This window comes from Juglans microcarpa x Juglans regia, chromosome 2S (assembly GCF_004785595.1).
Source record: "Juglans microcarpa x Juglans regia isolate MS1-56 chromosome 2S, Jm3101_v1.0, whole genome shotgun sequence".
Taxonomy (NCBI): domain Eukaryota; kingdom Viridiplantae; phylum Streptophyta; class Magnoliopsida; order Fagales; family Juglandaceae; genus Juglans; species Juglans microcarpa x Juglans regia.
The window spans coordinates 409,443-436,129 of NC_054597.1; the positions used below are offsets into that span (position 1 = coordinate 409,443).

At 37.7% G+C, this 26,687-nt stretch overlaps 5 protein-coding genes across 6 annotated transcripts; 2 read left to right on the plus strand and 3 right to left on the minus strand.

The window, feature by feature from the left end:
• The first annotated feature begins 517 nt into the window (after positions 1 to 517).
• LOC121252540 (pentatricopeptide repeat-containing protein At5g15280, mitochondrial) lies at positions 518 to 4,832 on the plus strand. The gene has a single exon (XM_041152238.1). The coding sequence runs from the start codon at positions 611 to 613 to the stop codon at positions 4,424 to 4,426; it is 3,816 nt and encodes a 1,271-aa protein (XP_041008172.1). The 5' UTR covers positions 518 to 610; the 3' UTR covers positions 4,427 to 4,832.
• Positions 4,833 to 5,045: 213 nt separating this feature from the next.
• On the minus strand, positions 5,046 to 6,586 carry LOC121252101. The gene is made up of 3 exons (XM_041151588.1): positions 6,077 to 6,586; positions 5,678 to 5,928; positions 5,046 to 5,592 (listed from the first exon to the last, which is right to left on the minus strand). The coding sequence occupies exons 1-3, from the start codon at positions 6,385 to 6,387 to the stop codon at positions 5,075 to 5,077; spliced, it is 1,080 nt and encodes a 359-aa protein (XP_041007522.1). The 5' UTR covers positions 6,388 to 6,586; the 3' UTR covers positions 5,046 to 5,074.
• Positions 6,587 to 7,718: 1,132 nt separating this feature from the next.
• Positions 7,719 to 12,440, minus strand: LOC121252827 (probable 2,3-bisphosphoglycerate-independent phosphoglycerate mutase). 2 transcript variants are annotated; one of them, XM_041152650.1, is made up of 6 exons: positions 12,258 to 12,440; positions 11,310 to 11,680; positions 10,433 to 10,578; positions 9,717 to 9,993; positions 8,912 to 9,184; positions 7,719 to 8,402 (listed from the first exon to the last, which is right to left on the minus strand). In XM_041152650.1, exons 2-6 carry the CDS (start codon positions 11,616 to 11,618, stop codon positions 7,920 to 7,922), a joined length of 1,488 nt encoding a protein of 495 aa, XP_041008584.1. In that variant the 5' UTR covers positions 11,619 to 11,680; positions 12,258 to 12,440; the 3' UTR covers positions 7,719 to 7,919. The 2 variants fall into 2 exon arrangements, with proteins under 2 accessions (XP_041008584.1, XP_041008585.1); XM_041152651.1 differs by having other exon boundaries at positions 11,310 to 11,656; positions 12,257 to 12,426.
• Positions 12,441 to 17,865: 5,425 nt separating this feature from the next.
• On the plus strand, positions 17,866 to 20,730 carry LOC121253305 (proline dehydrogenase 1, mitochondrial-like). The gene is made up of 4 exons (XM_041153341.1): positions 17,866 to 18,521; positions 19,412 to 20,057; positions 20,156 to 20,396; positions 20,487 to 20,730. The coding sequence occupies exons 1-4, from the start codon at positions 18,012 to 18,014 to the stop codon at positions 20,524 to 20,526; spliced, it is 1,437 nt and encodes a 478-aa protein (XP_041009275.1). The 5' UTR covers positions 17,866 to 18,011; the 3' UTR covers positions 20,527 to 20,730.
• Positions 20,731 to 22,888: 2,158 nt separating this feature from the next.
• On the minus strand, positions 22,889 to 26,369 carry LOC121252599 (probable inactive ATP-dependent zinc metalloprotease FTSHI 3, chloroplastic). Its single transcript, XM_041152321.1, has 4 exons — positions 25,025 to 26,369; positions 24,300 to 24,623; positions 23,555 to 23,855; positions 22,889 to 23,415 (listed from the first exon to the last, which is right to left on the minus strand). Exons 1-4 carry the CDS (start codon positions 26,132 to 26,134, stop codon positions 23,216 to 23,218), a joined length of 1,935 nt encoding a protein of 644 aa, XP_041008255.1. The 5' UTR covers positions 26,135 to 26,369; the 3' UTR covers positions 22,889 to 23,215.
• Between the last annotated feature and the right edge of the window lie 318 nt (positions 26,370 to 26,687).

Consider the following 26,687-nt stretch of genomic DNA (forward strand, 5'->3'; position numbering starts at 1 on the left):
CTGAAATTCACAACCTTCCTGCATTCATGGCCATATAACAGTCGTCACCAAAATAAGGCATGGACACCACTTTTTCCATCCTTCACGGGCCAGAGAAATGCTTGTAAATTAATCGTAATCTTAGCAATATAGTTATCCTTGAGCGCTGAATTCTAACCACTTTATCCTTAAAGTATTAAGATTGTAAATCCTTTGTACAAAGCTTTCAAAATTATTCTATATTAAAATCGTATTAAGGCAAAAGTTCCTAACTGTACAACGCACACGATTAAGGCCTTTCCCAATGTTATCCACAAGTTTGAGGTTAGCGAGGGCGTTACCGAAATTAAGGTATGGTTTAGGTTTAGAGATGGAATGATTGAGATGATTTATAAATAGTAGTGAGATTTATGAGTTTAAATTTATAAATAATAATAAATAATAGTGAGATGAGTTGATGATAGCTTCTAATCAAAACCGGCTCTAATTCATTATATTTTTTTTTTTGACGTAAAAGATCGTATCGCCGCCGTTACAGTTTACCATAAGAAAAACAAATAAATTCTGTGAGACGCAATTGAGTCTTACAGTTTCCCTCGTTCACCGCTGAAAACAATGCAGCTGTACATAGATGAGACCAAGACTCGTCAGCACCTCCACCACCACCAGAGCTCTCCACAGTCACATGCTCCAGTTCCTCTCCGCCATAATCCACTCTCACAGACCCCGCATCAAACAGGTTCGTTCTCTCTTCTACCACTTCTCAACCTTACCCACCACCACCGCCACTTCTTTCACTGATCCATCATCACCATCATCTTCGAAACTCCAAAACAACGATACCCGCTTAGATTTATCTTCTGTGAAATTCAATGGCTTTGCACAGTCTGTCATATTGAATTGTTCCCATTCTTTGGATAAGAAGAATGGCAAGGACTTTGCTAATGCCTCTGTCAAGGACCTCATTTTCTATATATCCGATATAGAGCCCAATACTGCGCGTAGGTTTATTAGGATTTCGGTACTGAAACCCGAAGACGTGCTTGGAATATTATTGGGTTTTCAATCTGAGAACGGGAAAGTTAGGATTGGAGCTAGGAAGGTTGAGACTTTGTGGGAAATCTTCAAGCGGGCGAATGAACAGGATAACGGTTTTAAGCATCTCCCTCGGTCGTGTGAGGTCATGGCCTCCTTGCTTATTCATGCGGGTATGCTTAGAGAAGTTGAATTCTTGCTTTCTACGATTGAGAGTCAAGGAATTTCATTGGATGGTCTTGAAATTTTCTGTAATTTGATTCAAGGGTATGCTGGTGATGGGGAATTAGAAAGAGCTATTGTGGTGTATGAACAAATGAGGGGGCGGGGTTTTATGCCATCGGTGGCCTGCTGTTGTGTTCTTCTTGATTTCTTGGTTCAAAAGAAGAAAATTCAGTTGGCGAATCGAGTTTGTTGGGATATGCTGGAGATGAATGCTAATTTGAGTGATCCGGAGAAGGCTAGTTTTGAGAATGTCATCAGACTACTGTGTAGAAACGGACATATTCAGGAAGGAAGAAATCTTGCCAAGAAGGCTCTGGTTTCTGGTTTGGAGCCCAGTAGCTCTGTTATTAATGAAATTGCTCGTGGGTACTGTGAGAAGAAGGACTTTGAGGATCTGTTGAGTTTCTTTGCTCGCATGAAGTGTGTTCCAACTGTTATTGCTGGAAATAAGATTATGCATTGTCTATGTCTCAATTTTGGCACAGAAAGGGCAGGTTTGTTTTTACAAGAGTTGAAAGCCTTGTGTTTCAAACCCGATGAAATAACCTTTGGAATTTTAATTGGTTGGAGTTGCCATGAAAGGAAACTGAAAAAGGCCTTCTTTTATTTGTCAGACATGCTGTCCAAATGTCTGAAACCCCATATATGTTCCTATAATGCTCTTATCAGTGGGTTGTTTAAGGAAGGTATGTGGAAGCATGCCCAGGACATTATTCATGAAATGGTGGATCGGGGAACACCCCCTGATATATCAACTTTCAGAATACTGTTAGCTGGATTTTGCAAGGCTAGACAATTTGATGAAGTGAAAAGGACAGTTTGCCAGATGGCTAGGCATGGTTTTATTCAGCTCTCCTCATTAGAGGATCCGCTTTCCAAAGCATTTAGGGTCTTGGGGCTCGATCCATTAGCTGTGAGGTTGAAAAGGGACAACAATATCGGACTTTCTAAAACAGAGTTTCTTGATAATCTTGGGAATGGTCTTTATTTAGACACGGACCTGGATGATTATGAAAAAACAGTCACCAGGGTCCTTGAAGATTCCATGATACCCGATTTTAACACACTTATAATGGAGCAATGTGGTCATCGAAAGTTTAGAAATGCATTGCTAATGGTAAATGAAATGGTTCACTGGGGACAAGAACTGTCTTTTTCTGTCTTCTCAGCATTAGTACAAGGGTTTTGTTCATCCCGTTCCCATATCAAGGCAGTCGCTAAGCTTTTGGAGAAAATGCCAGAGTTGGCTGATCAGCTGGACCAAGAAACTCTCAATTTGGTTGTCCAGGCATACTGCAAGAAAGGATTGATAAACAGTGGGAAAATAATATTGGACAGAATGCTCCAAAGGCATTTAATTGCCAAGAGTGAGACGTACACTGCTCTAATATTGGGTTCATGTAAGAAAGGGAACTTGAAGGACCTTCATTGTTGCTGGGAAGTTGCTCAAAGAAACAAATGGTTACCAGGGTTGAAGGATTGTAAAGCTCTTGTGGGATGTCTTTGCCAGAGAGAAATGCTCAAGGAAGCATTACAGCTTCTTGAACATATGCTGGTTTATAACATTCCTGCAGGGTTAGATATTTTTTCAGTGTTTCTGGAAAATCTTTGTGCTTCTGGTTTTACAAGAATTGCACATGTATTGCTGGATGAACTTCTAAAGCAGGGTTTCATCTTGGATCGTGTGGCTTATAGCCATGTTGTAAGAGGGTTGTGTAGGGAGAAAAAATTTTCAGCGGCCTTTATGATGTTGGACAATATGCTAGCCAAGAATTTAGTTCCTTGCTTGGATGTGTCTGTTTTATTAATTCCTCAGCTATGTAGAGTTGGCAGATTTGAGAAAGCTATTGCCTTAAAAGAGATTGCTTTAAGAGAGCAAATTTTAGATTCATCTTCTTTACAAGGTGCGCTTGTAAAAGGGTTTTGTATGACAGGAAATGTTCGAGAAGTGGCCACTGTATTCCAGGATATTCTGTTTAAGGGGCTGCTTTCAGCTGTGGAACTTTATAACATGCTGGTCCAAGGGCATTGTCAAGTGAAAAACTTGAGGAAAGTTTGGGAGCTACTAGGTGGTTTTATAAGAAAAAATTTAAGTCTCTCAATCTCGAGCTACAGGAATCTGGTGCGCTTGATGCTTTTGGAGGGTAGGGTCCCTCATGCACTGAATCTCACAGCGCTTATGCTTGGACAAAGCAAGTCTCATGATCTCATCATCTACAACATTCTCATATTCTATCTCTTCGCAACGGGGAACAGTTCACTTGTCAAGAATATATTATATCAATTGCAAGAAAAGGAACTACTGCACAATGAAGTTACTTATAATTTTCTTATTTATGGGTTTTCTCAGTGTAAAGATGTATCAAGTACTGCACACTGTCTTTCTACTATGATTTCTAAGGAACTTAGGCCCAGTAATCGGAGCTTGAGAAGAGTAATAAGCAGCCTGTGTGGTGCTGGGGAGCTTGGAAAGGCCTTGTACTTGAGTCAAGAAATGGAATTAAGAGGCTGGGTTCATGGTTCAATCATTCAAAATGCAATTGTTGAGGGCCTTATCTCTCTTGGTAAGCTTCATGAAGCAGAAGATCTGTTGGACAGGATGGTTGAAAAATGTCTAATTCCTGACAATATCAATTATGATAATCTGATTAAGCGCTTCTGTTTGCTCGATAGACTGAACAAGGCAGTTGATCTTCTGAACATAATGTTGAAGAAAGGAACTGTCCCAAATTCTAGTAGTTACGATTCAGTAATTCAAGGTTTCTGTACCCAAAATAGATTGGATGAAGCCATGGATTTTTATACTGAGATGTTATATAGGGATCTTAAGCCTAGCATCAAAACTTCTGGCATGCTTGTTCATGCCTTATGCCAAAATGGGAGAACTGCAGAAGCTGAAAATTTACTAATTTCTATTCTTCAGGTTGGTGAAAGTACAAGGGAGATGTACTGTGCTGTAGTTAATAGGAATCGCTTAGAAAACAATCTCAAGAAGGCATCGGAGCTCATGCATGTGATGCAACAAAGGGGTTATGATCCAGACTTTGAGACACACTGGTCTCTCATAAGCAATTTAAGCAATTCCAGTGACAAGGACGATTGCAACAACAACCAGGGCTTTCTGTCAAGTCTGCTTTCCGTAAGTGGATTTGCTGGCAAAAGGGGTTCCAAGGCCGAACTGGGATAATTCGGCAACATCAAACTGGGCTTTTTGAGTTCTATTCAATTTAGGCTGTGGTCGGTTCTCCCTAGAAACTTCAAACGGTTGCTTCTGAGCGTACTGGTTTCACTAACTCTATTTTCCGTGAGGCTATTGGAGTACTGGACGTAATCATGTTGGACAGACGGTCTTATTGAAACCTTAAACTTTGTTGAGAAGTGTTAACACCCATTTTGTTGCAATATGTTTCCATTGCCGTGGTGCTTTTGCTAAAATAAGGCATGTACTAGAACTGCAAAACAATTTAGACTTCTACATTTTGTAAGCCCGTTAGATAGAGTAGAACAACTGTAGAATTACTAATTGAGATCATTTCCAGTGTACAATGACCATCGTATTATCAAAAATCGAATATGCGACGCATCTTTAAGAGGATCATAAAGGACTCAATTATCTTGTGTCCTCTTCTTTTTTCAGAATTGTTCATTGTTGAATTGGAAATAATATTCTATTACATAGTACATACCATATCAAGTTTTTTTATAAATGAAAAGTTGTCCATAAAAAGAGTTGGAAGTACATTAGCAAACATTGTTATACCCATCCTGCCCCCACTGACAAACCAGACATAATAGGTAGGGGTTTATGAACGTTGATGTAGCCGAGGATTTTGATTCATTCCCATTTGGTTTTAATCCGTTGGGTGTGCCTGAAATCACAATTCAGCACTAAACTTCCATCCATTCTCCTCAAAGTAAAGCTCTCCACCAACACATAACCACAAAGTCTCCTCCACAAATTGTCAGTCACCTCTACTTTCTCAGCCCACACCTCGCTATCTTGCCCATCAACCGACCCTCCTTCCTTTTGAATCCCTCTCATTCCATCCACGATGGCTGAACTCAAGCCCACGCGTCCACTATTCTGGTTCTGAACCCTAAACCAAATAAAACCATCAGACTCATTAACATTGCCATCAACTCTCACAGCTTTCATGCCATCTAGACAATACACTTCCCTGATCTCTACATTCGTGTTCACCGTCACAATGTTTCCTTCACCGCCATGATTCTCCTGGGAGTAAATTTGCTCCCAATATTGCTCTAAAGTCATCTTGTAAAACAAAGATTTCTTCATTTGGGTCTTCACAGAACCTTCCTCTTTTATGAATACAAAGGGAGAATACCATTTCCCTATGATAATAGGTGTTGAACGCTTGTGACTTGTTGGAATATTAAACTCTGGAAGGCACATTCGAAGTGAGGAATTAAGCCCGGCCTGGAGCGTCATCAAAACTATAATAAGACGGGCTTGAGTGTGCAGCTGTTCGGTACTTTTCCCTTAGAAATGATGGAGGGTAACAGTTAGGAAGTGCAGAATTGGCGTAAAAACCTCTAGAGGGTACATTACAAATTTCCACTTGTTGGTATACATTCGTAGGGTCAAAAGCTTTTGGTTTCACATTTCGTACATGGTCTCCAAAAATCGACTTGATCTTATCCTCTTCCGTCGCGCACATGCATGCTTGCCTGAAAAATCACTGTTATTTTTTTTTTTACTTTTTTGTTATCAAAAAAATGTTTATTGACTCTACGTATAGTTATGATTTATGGAATAAAAGTAGATTGAAATTTTGAAGAAACAAACGAGAAAGTAGAGTCAGCACATGACCCTCACCCTTTGCTACTGCCTTTTGCGTGGATAACATAGTAGCCGTTAGAGGAGAGGGGCTCGTCAAGAACTGGGATGAACAAGAGCTCATATATCGGGTGTTCATCATCGCTGTGAGAGACAACCAGTGTTTTGTTTTGTGGAAAAGGCAAATTTTTCACTTCGTTTGAATCACAGAGGCCCCAACAACATGTCTCCTCAGTCTCTAGTGCTGTATCCATGGTGACCATATAGCCTGAATTAGGAGCTGTATGGGGTGGAGTTGAGAGCTTGCTGGGGTCCCTTCTGTACTCCGAAAGACGCCTTGTCACGTACATCTCTCTCTCTGTCTCTCTTCTTTGCTATTGGCCATTTGTCATGGTATGTTTATATACATACATACAGAACTTGGATGAGTCCAAGATAATGAAGACGTACAAGCAACGGAAAAAACCATGAAATAAAACGATGAAACTTCGGAGCTTCCAAGATTTGACCGGGATGAAATGTCTTTTGATAATGTGGGATTGAACAGCTCCATCCCGACCAACTGTTCTTTTGATGATGTTACTGTATATAGCACATTCCTTGAAGCTTCTACGTTTGACCCAAGTAATTTTTTATTTTATGGAGAAGGAACCGCGTGAATATCAATGCTATCAATGCCAGTCATAAGAGCACTGATATTGGAATAATAAATGTTAGTGAAATCTAAAATATAGCTAAATTTTATACAAATAATTTGTATTGGACTAACTAAAAATTTTTAGTTTAGATTTTTAAGTTACAGTAACTCTAAAGAAATTTTCAAAATTAGAGTCACCATTCACTCCTCAAACCTATATTTCTTTCATAACTAATCAACAATGGTCATTTCCCTTCTTATTCACAAATTTTATTCACAAGTTGAAATTATTGATGGACAGATATCGTCCAGATTTATGTTCAGATTATGTCTAGGAAATATTTTTTGTAAATAAGGTTATATTATATTGGATAATTAGGTTGAGAAAAAAATAGTTGAGAAACAATAATTTTAAGTAAAAATTAAATTATTAATTCATATATGGAGTGTATTTTCAAAATATAAAAAAATTATTATTAAAATATATAATATTATATTATTATTTTAACTTTGTAATGGATAGTCTAATGTAGACTAGCTTCTTCAATAATTTTGACTTTAGCAAAAATCTCAACTTTTATCTAAATTTTAGACTTGATAATGACTAGACCATTTTCACTACTCTAATGACTTTCCTTCTGATGGTTCCTCCAAATGACTAGATACGCTTCAGTTGGAGCATTTGTGTTCTCTATTGTAAAATTGCAGCAGAAAGTAATATTTTCCGCTTCAATATGCCTGATTTATTTTCGCAGATGAAATAAGATGAATCAAGATTAAAATTAAAAATTACATAAAATATTGTTAGAATATATTTTTTTAATATTATTTTTATTTCGAGATTTGAAAAAGTTGAATTATTTATTTTGTTTTGTATGAGAATTTAAAAAAATTGTAATAATTAGATGAGATGAACAGTTCTGATTATTACAACAATTGTACGTCAATGAGCATGTTGCCAACAAGCAGAGAATTATGGTCCACCATTCAAGTCTATCTCATAGATCCATGCGGCAAAGAGAGAAGGGGCAAGACACAAAGAACTTCTGATCAACATATTTTGATAGTATATATAGATTCAGATTGCATGATTTGACAATGTCAGTATGAGTGTCAAAATTTTGACGATTGAAATCTCCAGAATACAGATATTGCAATCTAACAAGGAAAAAGGATAAGAAAAACCTTGCGAATCCTTTCGAGGTGATATGCAACAACCATGAATATCCCTACTTCAAACATAGTTCACGCATCAAGTTTTAGAAATTTCTTTATAATTCCCATCATCTCTCCTCCAGGAAAACGCCCAAGACACCCCCTTGCTGCTGCTATCTCATTCAACTCGTAAACAGAATCTCCATTAAAAGATTCAAACTGTTTGTTTCTTCTCTCTTGTTCATTTCCCACATCGTCTGTTAGATCTTCACCAGCTTTAATGGTTGGAAGAGGAAATGGATCAAGAGAAGTTCCCGAAACGATGGACTCTCCACCTATTGCACCCACACAGTCTTTCAATCGACACATGGCAAATGGAACTGGTTCAAAGCTGTGGTCTCCATATTCAACTGGAGTAGAGTGGTCTCCAGTTACGCAAAGGAAGAATTTAAAATTTCCAGTTGATTCTGCCTCCCAGAGGAGCCTGATCAACTGTCCTATGGCTCGATCTACAGCCTCCAGTGCTTTGACTTTGAAAAGGCTTGCCTTGTCATGACCTGCATCATCTATTGCCTGCAACACCAATTATCAAGGAGACTCCATCACGGCGGTGACATTTGAAGAACTTGAGGCAAGCACTTTGGCCTCCTCCATCACCATCCAGCCTACAGTTCCAACAGGCTAGTTGCAGAGACGGAAAGAAAGAACCGTATCCAAAATAAAATGATTCGAAGAGTAAAATGATTTTCTACAATTGATTTTTTCTGATATTTCTATTTTTTCATAAAAAAAAACTAGCAAAAATGTCCAATAGGTATTCAATTTAGAAGGCCCACGACCATTAGTTATAATGATTTTTTTTTTTTTTTTTTTTTTTGTCTGTCAAATCCTAGATTACCTTCTAAAAAAGTTCATCTTCATGTTAGTCATGCACACATGGAGCAATTAAAGTCAGTGAGAGCCAGAGATTCTAAAATTCAGAACCTCAAATACAAGCTGGGCACTCGTAGTATTTTGGCTTGATACAGAGCTATTCAAGTTGCATTGAAACAGAAAAAACTAAAAATCTTAGAAGATAAAACCTTGATGTGAAGAAATCCAAAATCATAGCCATCTGATCGACCTGGTTTGTGCTCCTCCTCCCCAGGTACAAAAACAGAGGGGCAAGACTGCAAAGGAGCTATAAGTGCCTTAGCTATTGCAGTTGCTTTCGAAGTTAGAAGTGTTCGATAGTCTCCAGTTGCTCCTGGAGCTTCAAGGATATCAATATCAAGTGATAAGCCCAAGCCAGCTATAATTTTGGTGGGAGCTACCATGCATGGCCACAAGCCATGTTTCTTCTCAAATGGAGGAACCTGCAATATACTAAAGGGAACTTCAGTATAGGGGAAGTGCATAACAGAAACCCCTTAAAAAGTTACAACCTATTAGAAAAATACATGAAAATCTGAAAGAAGAACAAGCAATTCTGTCCAAGTCAGTGATCTAGTCACAGAATATTCACCGCAAGGTATGCTTTAGCTTGTGTCATGTTAACTAAATACCAAAGTTACACGGGAATTCCAAGCCTATGGAATCCAATCCCAAGCTAACATTCTTATAATTTTTTAAAAGTAACATTCTTACAATAATATATCTATTAACAAGATATGTTACAAGAACAATAGGATGTGAGGAAATATTGAAAATTCAAGAATAGAACATGTCGCCAGCAAAACTGTTTCCTAACAACAAACACCCACCAGCTGCTGTTTAAAGCATTAAGCTCAAATTAATTATTGTGAATTTTCCCTTTTCCTAATTGCAAGAGAAATAATGGCACCTAAAATAGACCTCCAAAAAAAACTTATAAATTGTAAGAGGTTTCAAATTTTGAATACAACATACCTCAATTCGAATACCACAACCTCGTAGTAGGACAACATTTGCCATATTCTTCCCTTCTGCAATGCGCTTTGCATTCACTGGATGAGAAACCAGAATCCGTGACATTTCTTTGGATAACTCATTAACAACTGCAGCTGTGTGCCTTGCTTCATCAGTATCATCTAAAGCTTCAACTTGCAATAGTAAGCGATTGTCCTTCAATGGGTCTGTTCCTGATATATTTCCACTTAATCCAGGTCCTTTGACGACCACTCCGCATCTATGTTCTGTTGCATACCTGTAGGAAATATCTTATCGTGATCTGAGTCTAGCTTATTACTGAAATTAAATCCTTAAGAAGCTTCAATCGAAGAACTGAGGTAGGGCGTCTCTCTCTCCCTTCCCTCTTTCTAGGTTTTTTTTTTTCATTTTTAGATTTGTGACCAAAGCACCTACACAAATTTAAAAGCTGAGAAATTATGTTGGAACTACATGATAGCAGTGCTAACTAGGCAAGCTGGCTATGATCCCACAAACTTGCCATCTAAACCTCGTGAAAATATATTCCAAACTCAAACTTGTTCAAAAACATTTTAGATAACAGGAAAAGTTGACAAGTCATCAGTTCTCCACATAAAGGAGGTTGTCTTTAGCAAAAATCTCAAATATCCCTGATATGGAGGTATGTGGTGATGCCAATTAACAAGCAATACTATAGCAGCTATAAGTATCCGCACCTGACTCTGACTTCATATTGAGGAAAAGACGGCAGCTTTATTCCATCGAGTGCCGCACAGAGTATGGGCCCTTCTTCTTCAAAGTGCCTATCAGCCCTCCTACTTGTGACTATTCCAGTTTTCTCATCCAAGGTAGCAAAATTTGACTAGTGATCCAAAAGATGGCAACGAGTTATCATGCATTAAAGCCAACCACAACCAATAATCTCTGAAGCATACAATTTTGTTTTTCTTATTTGACAGGATTTAATAGAAATTGAACAAATAAAACAGCATAGCCTTAGTACATGGGAGGTACACGAGTAATGATTCCAGTTTAAGCAAAGAGACTTCGGATCCATCTAAAGAACAATAGCATTTCTTTCCTTCCAAATACTCCATATCAAGAATAAAGTTACACCATTTCTCATGCCAATATTTTGACGTCTATTGAAGCAACGAGCCAAATTACATAAGAGTTCATTTTTCATTGAATAGAAGAAGACATACAGCAATGATTCAATGCCTACAAAATAAAAACCATAAGATGACATCCGTCTCAACCTCGTTTGATCCAATTAGCATTCGTACTTTTATACTAAACTAAATATACAGTAACCGATGGATTCTCTTTACTATAAATGAAAGCAAAATTCATATCAGCAGTTAATTTCCATGTTAAATAGACATAATGCATTGTTTGACAATGCCCACATGTTGAAAAATCACGTTATCTGATGTGCACGTACTATTATACCATATGTCATATGATGCAGAAATAAGTACAGGAAAAGATAACGTATATCACTAAGCAAACAACCTTTATAAAAATTGTTTTTTAAAAAATAACAGATGCATCTGAAGAGTGATAAAAATGTAAACAATAATGCATTCTCACCTTAAATGCAATATCACCAGGTGACATTGCCAGACCAGCACCCATGGACTCAAATGCACCGCGACCCCGGTAATACACTCTTGGGTCATAACCCAACAAAGAGAGGTGAGCCGTATCACTTCCACAACCCAATCCTACTTCGACAGGGTCCATAAGACCATTAACTCCAGCAGATGCAATGGCATCCAAATTGGGTACTTTGGCTGCTTGGAGAGGAGTCTTAAATCCAAGCCTTGGCAACGACACATCGCCCAACCCATCAATCAGCACAAATGCCACTCTTCTCCTAGGTTGCTGGGGCCTACTCATGTTTCGATATGCAAAAAAATTCACCTTTTCTTCTTTCCTAGATTATAAACGATGTTGGAAACCTATAATGCAGAAGAAATGAACGCTTGAATAAAAAAATACCCTTAATTTAAGTTTACAATAAGCAAGCAATGAAGACTCGAATGTATGGGGCATAATTACTCACACAAATGGGGCATGGTCATTGAAATCGTTATAGGTGCTTGACGAGAGCTTATATATAATGTAAAAAATTCAGAAAAGAGTTACGATTGAGTAAAAAATTACAATAAAGAAGATATCTAAAATTTCATATCAATCATAACCAACAAAGAAATGTTAACTTTTTAATCACCAAAGAAAAAAAATAACTGTTATGGATTAGAAGCTGATCTATTCATACAAGGAGGGAATTCCAAACGGACATCTCTCAGATAAAACTAAAGCACGGGAGAAATAAGTAACATAGATCAAGACTCCCGATACCAAGTCAAGTAATGAAACAATTCACACGAAGACATGCCTGAAACAACGACAACATTATTTCTAAGAATCCAAAGCTCCAATTTTTTATTTACAAAACGGAAAATAAATTACGAGGCGGGGGGTGACGATGTTGCACAATTGTGTGCCGCGCAGTAGAGACTATAGAATACGAGCCTCGTAAAGAGCTTGACCGGCGATTCAATCTTGAAGCCAAAAGAGGAAGAAACTATTTTTGCTGTAGAGTTTGCAGAGGAATCGCTTCCACTCTTATCACTTTCTTTTCTTTTTTCTTTTTTTGTTTTTTATATCACTAAGGCATCTCTCACTCTTTCCTGCGTCGGGGTGTTAAAATGCTAATATTCGAGGACGTTGCTACACCCACACAGAGGAGTCCACCGAAACAACCATCGAATAGAAAAAAAATAAAAAATAAAAATTATTTCTTTTCTTTTTAAATTTATTAAATATTTTTTAAAAAAATAAAAAAATATAAATTCATTTTAAAATAATTACTTAACAATTAAGTAAAAAAAAAAAAATACAATCGAATCGGTGGCCAAAGCATTTTTCATTCGCAAATAAGCGATGCTACTGTACGGCTTGTACATTACCCATGTGATTGCTTGACGTGGCACATAATATTAAATTAAAATAAAAAAACAAAAAAGTGACTGAATGAAATCAAATTCGGCAGAGAAGACGAGCGAGAGAGGCATAATCCCTCGTAATGCATCGCCCTCCAATCGCCTCCGTCACTAAACACCATCACACCTCACAAATGTCTTCCATCGCCAAACTTGGTAATAGCAAATGGATAAGCTCAACCAATTTGCACAAAACCAATTCAATCTTTAATTTGTATGACTAATTCGCACAAAACCAATTCACTCAAGGTCATCACCACAAGCTTATAGCTGCCATGCACACGAAATTAAGCAAGCAGATCATGCGAAATTAATGATACATATGAAGACAAGGTAGGTGCAGGGGTCTACATAAAAAATATCATCATCACGCAAAATTAATGACCATCATCATTGCGAAAGGAAAAAATCCCTTACGCCAAGCTAAATAATGGGCCAGGGCGCAATAGTGGTTATATGATTTAGGGTGGATTGGGCCAGGGGCAAGGCTCGGCCACATCACCTAGTCTGAGCAAAACAGGTAATACTTAGTTCAAGGCTCGGGTAGGAAATTCGGGTCAGGCCATATTGATGAGGCAAAAGATATGGGCAAAGCTTGGGAGGGAAGGGACACAACGCACATCACTAGATGGAAGAGACCTGGAACAGAAAGCATGATGCATTTAATGCAGCCCAGGAGCAACAACCATGCCGCATTCAATGCAACTCAAGGTCCGAGCAATGTAGAGTAAGCTTGAGACCTTCGTAGCTCAGCAAGGAAACGACATAGGAGCTGTTCGGTGAATCGACAGTATAAGCGTATTATCCCCTGTTATGGTGGGGGCCTGATCGATAACTATAAATAAGGCCCAACTCATAGCAGACGAGGTAATTGGTCAATTTATCACTAACACTTTACATTATCATTCTTTGACTATTGTTTATTATCTTCTTCACCATACTGACTTAAGCATCGGAGGATCAACAGACCCCGATGCCCCCCATAGTGACTGTGTAGGTGACTTATATATCGGGGGTGTGATGTTGCCCAGGCTCACGAAACACAACATTGACAATCATGTCTTTAATTTTTACCGTATCTGAATATTTTCGCTTTCCTGTTGGTGAGATGTAGTTCTTTCTTTTGGTGAGAACCCAGTAGATTGATCGATGAAATCGAGTGCAAGTTCTGTCGGTTGATTTCGGTGAGGTGAGGTAAGTGCTGCTGCTAAAATCGTCCGTAAGTGCTACAGTTCTGTCGGTGCCGTGAGGGAGGGTCTTCAGTCCTCACTTCACACAAACAGACAACAATCAGGTCACGTGATTGAAGAATCTTCTGTTTTTATCTTGACCATGCCACATGGAGTCGCTACGTCAGCCTCCACATCAAGCGATCATCTGCAGCAGGCATATTGAAGCGAAGGCTAGCATTTCTCTATCGTCAGCCTCCACCGATGAATTGTTTCGAGGATGTTCATCGATTTTTCTTTTTAAATGGTTTAAAAAGTATTTTTTTAATAATATTGTAAATTTTTTTAAATGATTTAAAAAATATTTTTAATGATGTTGTTAATTTTTTAAAAAAAAATATTTAAAAGTATAAAAAAATTTATAAAAAGAAAAATAATATATATATATATATATTTTACTTTATTGGTGACAACTCTCGTGCTAACCCAACGACTCATCGTATAAACTTTTGTGTCGAAAGAATAATTGCCATTCCTGTAAATAATGCCCCTATATGAAAATGATCAATATTTTTATAATTTTTGATATATAATATGGGAATTAATGATGAATAGATTATTATTATTATTATTATTTTGTAATTTGAAACATAAATGACATGTTATTATCAATTTATTATAAGATATAGTATTACTAAAATTATAAATTAGTTTTTTTAATGACACGACTGTGGTCTCATTTAGATTCAAAAAGTGTTTTATTTCATCTCATTTCATTATTATAATTTTTTTAGATCTTTACATAAAATATAATAAAAAATTTAACTTTTTTAAATATCAATTCAATTTTTTCAAATTTTAAAATAATAATAATATTAAAAATAATACTCTAACAATATTTTTTTAACTTTTAATTTTTTATTTAAAATCACCTCATCTAATTTTTTAACCCAAAACCGTCTGAATGTGATCTTTATATATGTACATAACTAACAATTTTTTTTAATATATAATATTGAGAACGATCTCTAGGAGTTTGTTACTCACCGCCTCTATTTTATTATAAAAATATCATTCCATCAAATCAAATCATTAAATCTTGTAGATTTATTTTTTATAATATTTATTTATAGACTATTTCTCATGATTATAATTTTTTAGATACAATTTTTGATAATATAAGATATAAAATGTTGTGAAAATTAATGTCTGTTTATCAAATTTTCTTTTCAAAATTAGAATTATTTGGGAGAAACAATAAAAAGGAAAAATATTTAGATAGAGTAGTGAAAGAATATAACAGAAGATTTTCTTATAAAAAGCTTGTCATGATGCACTGCCTACAAAATCAAAGATGTTCAGAAAGAGAATGGTGAAAAATCCAATGTCCCCCATCTGTTTACAAGCTATGGAAACTATCAAACTTGCACTTTGGGAATGTGAATCAAGTAGAGATGTTCGGGAACAGTGTTCAAGGAAACTGCAGAAATGCAGGATTATAAAGTACTAAAGCTTGAAATAAACTTTACTCACAATGCTTGGCTCTCTAGACAGTGAAGACTTTGGAAGGATTTGCTTCAAGAGGAGTTCACACATCCTACTATACTCATGAAACAAACAGTACAAAAGTTGCGGGATCTTAGGATGTTACACTAGCAATCCACTAATCAGGCTACTATTCCTACAGAAGTCAGTAGTGAATGGGTGGAACTTTCAAATTTTCAATGGACGTTTTCAAGATTAATTGGTGTGTCGCCATCAACAAAATTCTATGCAAAGTTAGAGTTGGTGCTATAATCTGGGATTGGGAAGGAAAAATAATAGCTACAATGAGAAAGAATAGAACCTTGTTTTCAGATCCTCTGCTAGCAGAGACATATGCTACACTTCAGGCTACCATTTTCGGCATTGGGCTAGGACTTCGAAAGATCATTCTTTTGAAGGTGATGCATTACAAGCTGTCAAGGCCATTAATGGCACAAGAGAAAACTGGAACAACAAGGAGATCTTAATTACTGATGTAAAAAACATGCTCATGCTCTAGGCAACAATGCTCTGGTTATTTAAGATGTAATTATCGAGTTGGAGGAAACTCGTGGTTGTATTGAATCTCTCTTGTAGAGGTTAATCTCTATAAAAACTTATTTGTTATTGAAAAAAAGTGACGTGTATAGTGTTTGGAGAAATAGATAGTTTAAAATAAAGGGACGTGAATAGTCTTTGTCATTACACACAGGGCTCATTAATTGACGTGTATAGTGTTTGGAGAAAGTGACGTGTATAGTCTTTGTCATTAGACAAAGGGCTCATTAAGCGAGATATTGTTACTTTCCCAAAAGCAATAAACAAAAATAACTGATTGTGCAGCACTAATTTAATCCAATAATTAAAATTAAAACGTGTCTATAAAATGTAAATCACAATATGGTCATTATTTTTTAAAAAGAATATTATATATATTTTTTAAAAGGGAGGCAGGGGCGATCGGTGGGGCAACTAACGTAGCAATCTTTTTTGGACGTGACCATAAGAATTCCTTTCCGTTGTGAAATGTTCAGTTTGAGTCATATCTACTGCCTTAAGGACAAACTCGTCACCACAACACCTCCAAAATATCCAGCTAGTCCAAAGTCCATCCACATGGCCCAAAGGTCAGGCTTAACTACCACATGTGATTTCAATTTGAGTTGTGCTACGAACAGTCCCCACTTGGGGCCTGTGTGCGCACGAAGAGGGTGCTTAAGTAATTTTACTATAATCTTGTTCAAATGTCAAAAATATCCCTTACTTCACATCATCTTCTTTCCTTTCTCTGAGTTTCTCATTCTTATCTCAGATTAGAATACAGCCCAGAAACTCCAATGCCATCGGTCACTTTCCGAGCTTCGTCCAGCATAGTCGATGTCATCTTCTCCTCCACTAGCCACCGACCACATAATAATCGAACTGTTCTCAAGAATTCCAATCGTTATTTTTCTCAAAAATTTACAAATATTACCCCAACAAAAAAGGAAAAACCTCAAGTAATAATGTTCATAAATTCCACTCCACATCGTAAGTTTCTCAAGTGGGTAAAAATATTTGCCAACAAAAAGCGAAAACCTCAAAGCATATCATAAGTTTCCACTATAACCATCAGAAGAAAGACCACAAAATCACAGTCAAAAGACCACAAAATTTATATATATATATATATGTAAATTTGCTACATGTTCAATGGTGCACAAATCTTGCACCATCCATTTTCGTCGACAGAAGTATGCATGGGTGCAGTGCTCTCTCTTTTTATGCATGAATTGAAGATATTTATTTTTATATATATAGCAACAAATCCTATATATAATATATATAGCATATACATATATATTTCTGGACGGCAACATTGGCAAGCATCTTTTCCTTCCTTTTAATACAGCAAGATCCGAAAAAATTAAACATAAATAGAGAGAGAGAGAGAGAGAGAGAGAGAGGGTAGCAAATAGCTTGCTTAATTTGGTCACGTATTATTTAGGAAATAGAATCATATATCAATGAATGACCGCCGCAACCAGCGCTGTTTCCGATGAACAGGTGGAGATCAATAGCATGCAACCACCCCGGCCAGTACTCCATCAAACCTCTATCTATCTATATATTGGCATCAATTTCTTTATAAATTTCTCTTATTATATAAACCCATTTAAATTACGTTGACACCATTCCAACCATCCATACATTATCAAATTATATTATATTATATTGATCTACTCAAGTCATGTATATTTCGTTTTCATGTCCATTCATCCGATACCTTGCCTTTCTCCTTGATTTCTATATCTATATACTTACCCATATAACCAAATAGTACGATTCCACGCTCATTTTCATTGATTTTGAACCACATCAATTGATTTTGAATGATTTTACTAAAAAAAAAATTCTCATTTATAGCGTTAATTAATACAGTTGGAGGCGATTATACGCTATTATTTCACTGTTTGTCGGCTTCCGGCCGCAGTGTCATTTTAACTCCCCTACATATAACCCAGGCCGCCCCCAATCGAATCCACAATTAACAGAGACGGACAGAGAGAGTCCATAATAATATTATTGCAAAGAAAGCCGAGGACATTTTGATGGCAAACCGTGTCACAGTTCATTCGAAGCTCCTCAAAAGTCTCCGCTTTTCCACCGTCCATCTCACCCACAGTAGTCCTCCACCTCCTCCTCCTCAACCCAACCTCCCAAGACCCCTCCTGATCTCCTCCCTCAACCTCCATGATACTCAGAAGCTCTTCTCTTCCTTACCAACCACTCACCTCTTGCGTGCCTCCGCCAACCTCCACGCCGCGTCCCTCGAGCCCTTTGTCGATTTCGGAACATGGCTCCTCAACTCCAAGCTCATGGACCTCTACTTGCTCCGGGCTCCCATATTCGCAGCTCTCAGGCACACCTTTTACCATCACTTTTGTGCCGGCGAGGACACAGTCGCCGCTGGACACACCGTCCGTAGCCTCCACAGTGCCGGCCTCAGTGCCATGCTAACCTACGCCGTCGAATACGCCACCGACAATGAGTCCTGCGATCGCAACTCCGATGCCTTCCTTCACAAAGTCGAGTCCGCCAAGTCTCTTCCATCTTCTTCCGTAAGTTTTCGATCGTACGTCTTCATACCTCAGAGATTAGTTTATTTTGAAGTCTTCTCGATCTGAACAAACATATATATTTAAAGAACTGATTTACAAGCGGGCTATATTAATTTCATTGCAAAATATTAGATATATAAGATCATTATTTTCAACTAAAAAAAAATCATCTCTCATAAAACGTAAAGAAAATACAAAAAAAGAATGGTTTTTTTTTTAGATCGAAATTTATTTTCTTTTGCTTGGCAGTGAGATAGAAATGTTAGTATCATGAATCTTTCCTTCGTTCTTTCTTGTTGTGTATGACGTCACTGATTGCCTGTTTATGGGACGAGGGCCAGTTCACTCCCAAGTGGCAATATTTGTAGGTTCACCAATAGGGAAAAGCTCAAGTGTTGTGGACCCACCTGTTAGGGATACAACGGGAAAGAGAGGAACATTTGCAGGAAAAAAAAACGTTGTTAAAGCTGTAGAATGATCATTCTACAAATGAAATTTCTAATCAGTAATCACAGTCACTGGCACATAGGATTTTTTTTTTTTTTTTTTTGGGGAAATTTGCCGTATTTAATCATCTGGAAAATTATATGGAGCATTACGTTTCCTTGTCCTATTAGAGATGAATGTTTTGGGAAAAAAAAAGTACAATACTTTAATTTCCACTACCTTTTCAAATTCAAAGAGTGCAAAAAAATTGCCAGTTTTCTTGAGAAAAGCTCTACTTTTATTTCAGTACTATCCAAACTGTTTGTACGCTATGGAAAATTTCAATGATACTTGCCAAAAGGATAGTTGAATTTGAGTTCTTCCTCATTTTGTTGTGAAGTTGGGTCTGACCGTGTTTAGAACAGGAGTAATTGATAATGAAGGTTTTTTTTTTGTTTCAAAAGGTGAGCTCTGTAGTTGTGAAAATCACTGCTATTTGCCCCAAGAAGCTGCTTGAGCGGGTAAGTGACTTGCTGAGATGGCAACACAAAGACCCTTCTTTCAATCTGCCATGGAAGCTAGACACCCTTCCCATTTTCTCTGATTCAAGCCCTACCTATCACACCCTCAAAAAGCCAGAACCGCTAACCCCTGAAGAAGAGCATGATCTCCAGTTAGGTCACCAGAGACTGCAAAAAATATGCCAAAAATGTGTAGAAGCAAATATCCCTTTGACGGTTGATGCAGAGCACACACTCGTTCAGCCCGCCATTGATTACTTTACGTACTCTTCGGCAATCTTATACAACAAAGATGATAGTCCAATAATATATGGGACTATTCAATGCTACTTGAAAGATGCAAAAGAAAGGTTGTTGCTCGCATCAAAGGCTGCGGATAAGGCGTGTGTTCCCATGGGGTTCAAATTGGTGAGGGGAGCTTACATGCCAAGTGAAATAAAAACGGCTTCTTCCTTGGGATTTGAATCTCCTATTCACAATGGCATACAGGAAACGCACGCATGCTACAATGACTGTGCTTCTATCATGCTGGACAAGATTTCCAATGGCCCCGGTGCACTTGTTCTTGCAACTCATAATGTTGAATCAGGTGAAGAATCTGAAAGAATATTTCTTGCAAATGTATAATATAAGGCTTCCTGATTTTGAATAATATGTCTAATATTCCAAGATTTTGATGGTAAATAGGGAGACTGGCAGTAGCAAAAGCTCATGATTTGGGTATGGGGAAGATACACCAGAAGCTACAATTTGCACAGCTATATGGTATGGCAGATGTGCTTTCCTTTAGCCTGAAAAATGCAGGGTGTCATGTTAGCAAGTACATGCCATTCGGGCAAGTAGAGATGGTTATCCCATACCTTCTAAGGAGGGCTGAGGAGAATAGAGGTGTTTTATCTGCTTCAACCCTTGACAGGCAACTCATGAGGTAAATAAAAGCAACCTGAGAAATTCTTTTTATGGCACAAGAGTTTGATACGATGATGTTAAGGTGGAGTTTAAATTCCTCTACATGCAGGAAAGAGTTAAAGAGGAGACTAATAGCAGCTGTTTTTTAAAGGGAGGAGGATGGCTTCGAGTAATCTGTACAAACATTAAAAGAAACTTGAACAAACAGTAATCAGGCATACTCTGCCTGATCCACATGGGAATTAATGTTAATTATAAAGGGGAAAGGAAAAAAAGCTACTCCTTACCCATGCATACTCAACCTCCTATTGGAAATCAATCTATATATGTTTAAATCGTAGAGTTTTATTTTATTATGAATGTTTATCTTTTGTCAAAGTTCATTTGATGTTTTTTTGCTTGAAACTTGTAGTAGCTTATTTCGTACATACCCACTAAAGAGAGACCGAGAAAAGTAGGGAGAAAACAAAGGGTATGTCTTGGCAACAAAGAAATTCTTGAAGATTTTTCAAAATAAGCTTTTCAAATATTTCAAAAAATAAATAAAGAAAATATTATATCCTAAGATGGTCGGTGAGGGGAGGAGAGACTGAGACCACAGGCCGGAAAATTCATTTTCTTTTCAAATGAAAGGAATAAAGGTAATGAATATGTTCCATGTTTACCAAATCTGTCTTGGTCTGGGATAATGAATGAGAAATATGTCCACTATCTTTACAGCTGGACAAAGCGAAATGGTTGGAAACATGGGAATTGTTGTTTATCGGCGCTATCTTATGAAGCATGGTGATTATGAAAGTGGTACTTTTTTTTTTTCCCTAGGAAATTGAAGTTGGGACTTGAGATCTGGACTATGAGTATCCTCACAATTTGTATTGATGAGTTGGTCGGCCACATGCAAACAGACGACCCTTTGATACGGCATGGGCAGCGGGATCTCTCAAATCTCAATCCCATACGTTTCATATATAGATTGTATAGACATTACCTTTTTTTTAGATATATATGTGCATGTCACCATATTATTATATAAGATTCCATACAATGCATTGCTCAGGGACGAAAGAACGCTATTTTGCAACAATTGTCTCTTTTTCACTCTTTTCTTTTCTTTGTTTTTGAACACTCCAAACCATTGAGGAATTCAGAACAACATTATCCATGCACCATCAATTTAAGTCCTACTAAAGCTCCTCCCATTTATATAGCATTGTGCGATGATGCAAAAAGTACAATGCAAAGAATAAGTAGCCCTTCGTACTTCTTAAGCACGCCCTCTCAAAGACTTGCTCTGTCGTCTAATAAGCAAAATGCTCTGTCCATCACATATGGCCGGGATGCTTAACACCACATGACATGGGTTTTGTGGCTGTCAAAATCACACCAAGTGGAATTCCAGTTAGCTGGGAGATCATAGGTTTCGTCCTGTCAATCTGATATTCTGACTAGACTAGAGCGTTGCGTGCACCTTCCATTTGGAAAATGACTTTTCAATCACAAGACAACGGGAACCAACCAACCCATAGAATCCCATCTTTCCACAAGCCGAACAAATTCAATTGGAGATTCCATTGGTCGCTGTCACTTTTTTCTTTAATCAGATCCCAAAGCTAGCTCGTTCACACAAGTTATGATGTCATTGCAGTGCAGTTATTGCAATGATTTCCACAAAAAACGTGGCAGAAATGCTTTGGTCCCGAATTCCGGATCAAAAAGTGTTTCGAATGAATTTTTTTTTTTTTTATTGATTAAAAAAATATTTTTTAACGATATTGTAAATTTTTTATTTTTTTTAAAAGTATTTATGATGATTAAAAAAAACATGAAAAAAAATAGAAGTGAAATATACTATTTGTGAAGTTATTCGGGCCACTTTTTCGGTGGCCGTAGGACTCAAAACGTGGTCCTCCCGGTCTTACTGATGGAATCTGAAACTCTGTGACTTCATGCATGCATGGACCTTTATGTCTTCTTAAGGAGTCAGCAGCATGAGTGGAAATAGAACTAGTAATTCTTTACGGTTCAAAACTCGCATACAAAATGAATGGTGAAGTTTTCTAAAATGCTGAGAAGGAACTGGAAGGACAAAAAGGATGTCAAAAGATATGGTAAAAATTTCCAAACGAATTTCCCCAACAAAGATTTATCCGAACCCATGCATAACGACCGGAATGGCATAAATAATTCAAACTCATACATGATAGGGATTGCAGACAACACATCCTTTGAGCGTCTATATCCCAAACATGTTTCGGTTGTATTTAGCGGCCCATAGGTCCAATGTAAACTGGGGGACTTGCAATCTTGAGAGGTCGGCAGTTCAACATTACAAAGAGGTTGACAAAACTCAATGATCCCTGGACCAGAATGGCATCTCCTCCCCAATAAAGGATGGAGGAGAGGTCACCAACGTAATCCCCATGTGGGGCATAAGTTTCATGAAGAGTTCGAGGCACCGGTTCTCAAGGCATTGGCAGCTGGTCTGGTCTTGTGGAGGAAGTTTTCATGGTATTGGTTATAGAACAGGGGGCTTCTCTTTTTTGACAAGGAATGCAAAAAAATTATAGAAGGGCACATCCTAGTCCACACGAAGTATACAAAGCATACACTCGACTAGCTAGAAGAAGAAAAGGAGCAAAACTACTTCCACTCGAAATGACTGGAGATTTGGGTGTATGCGTTCAACCAAGCTAAGAGCCATCGCCACAACTTCCAAAGATGCCTCCGAGTCCCGACTGTAGGCGCAGTTTTGTGCCTCCTAAAGCCGTGATATGGATTTCGTTTATTGACAAGTAAAGCCATGATATGCCTCAATAAAACACTAGGCAACCATAATTATCAGCTGAAAGTTTGATAGCCCAACGGGCCTTGCAATCCAGCCTGTCTGGTGTCATTTCTTCCTACCAGAGAGGGAATCCATGGGAACAGTTTCCCAAGCTCCTTGCTTAATGTACCACGTCTCAGCTGCTTATCATTGATGCCAAATTTTGCTCTTTCGATGGCTTGCATTACATCTTCCATCGACACATTTTCACTACCTGGAAAAGCAAGAAGAAATTACATCTACATTTACTGGTCCATTATTCACAAGGAAAACAGAAAATCCACACAGAGGAAAGAAAAGAGGGGAGCGATGGGCAGTTTCAATGATATTGAAGAAGTTTTCTTCAACCTCACCTCTACGAGCAGAAAGCAAAGCAGCTTCATTGACGATGTTTGCAAGATCAGCACCTACAAAACCTGGAGTCAGAGAAGCAACCAGATCACAGATAAGTTGTGTGTCATCTTCTAGCGGAACTCCTCTCAAATGCACAGCCAATATCCTTTTCCTTCCTTCAATGTCTGGTTCTCCTACAAGAACTTTTCTGGAGAAGCGACCAGGCCTACATAGGGCTGGATCCAATGCTTCAGGTCTATTTGTGGCTGCAATAACAACCACTTTCATGTCCGACTCAAATCCATCCATTTCTGTCAGCAACTACAAAAGCAGGAATGGGCATAAAAACCAGTTAAAAAAATGGAACTTCCATTGCAAAAAATTGCAAACTAAGCTTTCGGATCATGAAAGGAAATGATCCGATGATTTTGATGTACAGTAAAAGTATACGCTAAAAAAAGCAGTAGTCTGGAAAAGAAAAGCAAAACTTCTGACTCTCTGAGGGGGATGCATATGTTTATCAATAAAAATTAAAAAATAAAAAAAAATAAAAAAAATCAGAACAAAGTAATTCTGATTCTTTTTTTGGATAATTCAGTAGGTTTGACAATAATTCAAACTTTCTGGATAATTAGGAATCATGCTCTACAAAATGGAATTACATAGTTATAATGCAACAGGTTACTTGAACTAACAACTCATTTGACATAATAGTGATTTAAAAACGAGAACAATGTAAAAATGCTAGTTGATTTGAGTTTTTACCTGGTTTAGTGTTTGATCACGTTCATCATTGAAGCTTCTACCGCGTTTCCCTCCAACTGCATCAAGTTCGTCAATGAATATGATAGAAGGAGCACACTTCCTTGCCACACTAAAGAGATCTCGAATACGAGCCGCTCCTCTTCCAACAAACAACTCCACAAATTCACTTGCAGAAACAGGGAAAAATGGTACTCCGGCTTCCCCAGCCACTGCACGGGCTAATAATGTTTTTCCTGTTCCTGGAGGGCCCACCAGCAATACACCTCTAGGTAGCTTTGCTCCTAGCTTCTGATAGTTAACATCTCCTTGCAGGCATGAAACTATCTATACAAGTCAACTGTCAATAAATAGTAAAGGAAGAAAACTACATCGAAAGTCAGAGCCAGCGCACTTAGTTCACATAATGTCCACTTGGACAATAAACAACAGTCTTGTCAGTCAGCTTTCATGCAAACGAAGAAGCTTCCAAATGATTTTTTCTTTTTCTTTTTGATAAGCAAGCTTTCACAAGAATGTTAATGACAACCGATGAGAAAGCCAAAGGGCCAGTAACATGCATGTAAAGTAAGAGAACTAGACTGTGAAAGATATCCCCAAGAAAGGGGAAAAACACTCGTACCTCCTCGTTATTGGCCATGTTAAAGCTACCAATGCAACTATGTCTTATCAAATTAGAAATGCAACAACCTCATGCATTGGATGTATTTTCAAGGACTGAATCTTACCTCCATAAGCTCCACCTTAGCAGCATCAACACCCTCCACATCGTCAAACCCAACCATCTCAGTATTAGGTTTCCGTTTTCTTGCTGGACTATTTGCAGAAGAAAGTTGCCGATAAAGAAGCCACATCAAAGGAATCAGAGGAATCCACAAAAATATCACAGTAATTAAAGTACTCCTCATCGACGTCAACACTGATTGAGGGGCCGAGCTATACTTAACTCCCTTTTCTCTCATCAAACTAAGGAGAAATTTTTCATCACGATCAATTTTTCTTGTGGAATAGTGCCACTCTGGGCTAGAAGCTCGAGTACTCAAAAATCTTTTCAATACATTCAAATTCACTACTTGGCTGGCTCTTGTACTGTCATCTGTTGCAACCTTAGCGGATTTATTCTGAATTGTAACATTTACTACTGGTGATTCCTCATGTGACTCTCCAGTACTCTCAACACCCTCCAAATTTGTATTGTAAAACATCCGACGAGATCCCTCTTCAAATAAAACCTGCGTAACAGACCCATTTTGAAGGCTTAATATCAAGTCTGAATATGGAACAACTTTTGGAGCCGGCAATGCCGATAATTTCAAACACAAATAGAAGACCCCCAATGCAATAGAAATTGAAGTTGAAAGCGCCACTCGTCTTATATTCTTCCGCAAAAGTGTTCCAATATCATTTAAAATAGACCTAATCGAAAGCATTTTTAGTCTTATGCTCAATAGCCTTAACCTCGGACGTAATCTTAATGAGAACCTTTTTCTTAATCTCGCAGAATCATTCTCTCTTTTACCTACGTGGATCTGCTTATCTCCGGTGTGTCCACTACTCAGTGGTTCCATTCCATTGTTACGAGACAGTCCACGTTGAGTTTTACAACAAATATAAAACCCCAAGCCAAATTTCCTACCAATCAGCGAACTAAGCTTATTGTTCCAGGACAATCCATGTTGAGATTTCCCACCTCTATAGAACCCCAGAGACGGAAAGTCAAGTGAACTACGCAGCGAACCTCTATATCTTTCCAAACACTTGTTTTTTCCACTAGGAGCTCCCAATTTCTCCGGAGAAATAAGAAAACCATTGTTGCAAACAACAGAAAAACAAGCCATCTTATGCTTAATAACCTTAAACGGGCAAAAAGGTTGAGTTTTGGAAAAACGATAAATTGCAATGAGAGAAACACTTGCTAGAGCTGCGACAGACCCGATAAAGTAAATAGCTTTAGGGGATATTACCTGGTCCTAACAGCGTCAGGGAATGAGACGGAGATGGAAAAATGGAACTTTCTTTGGCTGCGGAGTGGGAGAAGATAAGAAACAGGGAGAGGGCTTTCACGTTTTATAGAAGATCTCTAAGGATTACAAGAGAGCCGCAAAGCAAACCTCGTGTTGCACACGGAAGCAGGACAAATATCTCTAAATTCTTTTATAATTAACTTAAGCATTCTCTCAAATTTCCATTTTAGTGCCAAATGGTATGTCATATTGATTTTATTTTTATTTGTAAATCTTAAATTCAAAAATATCAAAATAGTATATAATTTATGCAAATAGAACTTCTTGGTGTTTTTTTCCTGGGCAAAGTTACAATAAAGCTGAAAAAATAAATAAAATATAAATTCAGGGAAGTGGTACTCGGGGTAAAGCAGCTGGTGGGGATGGG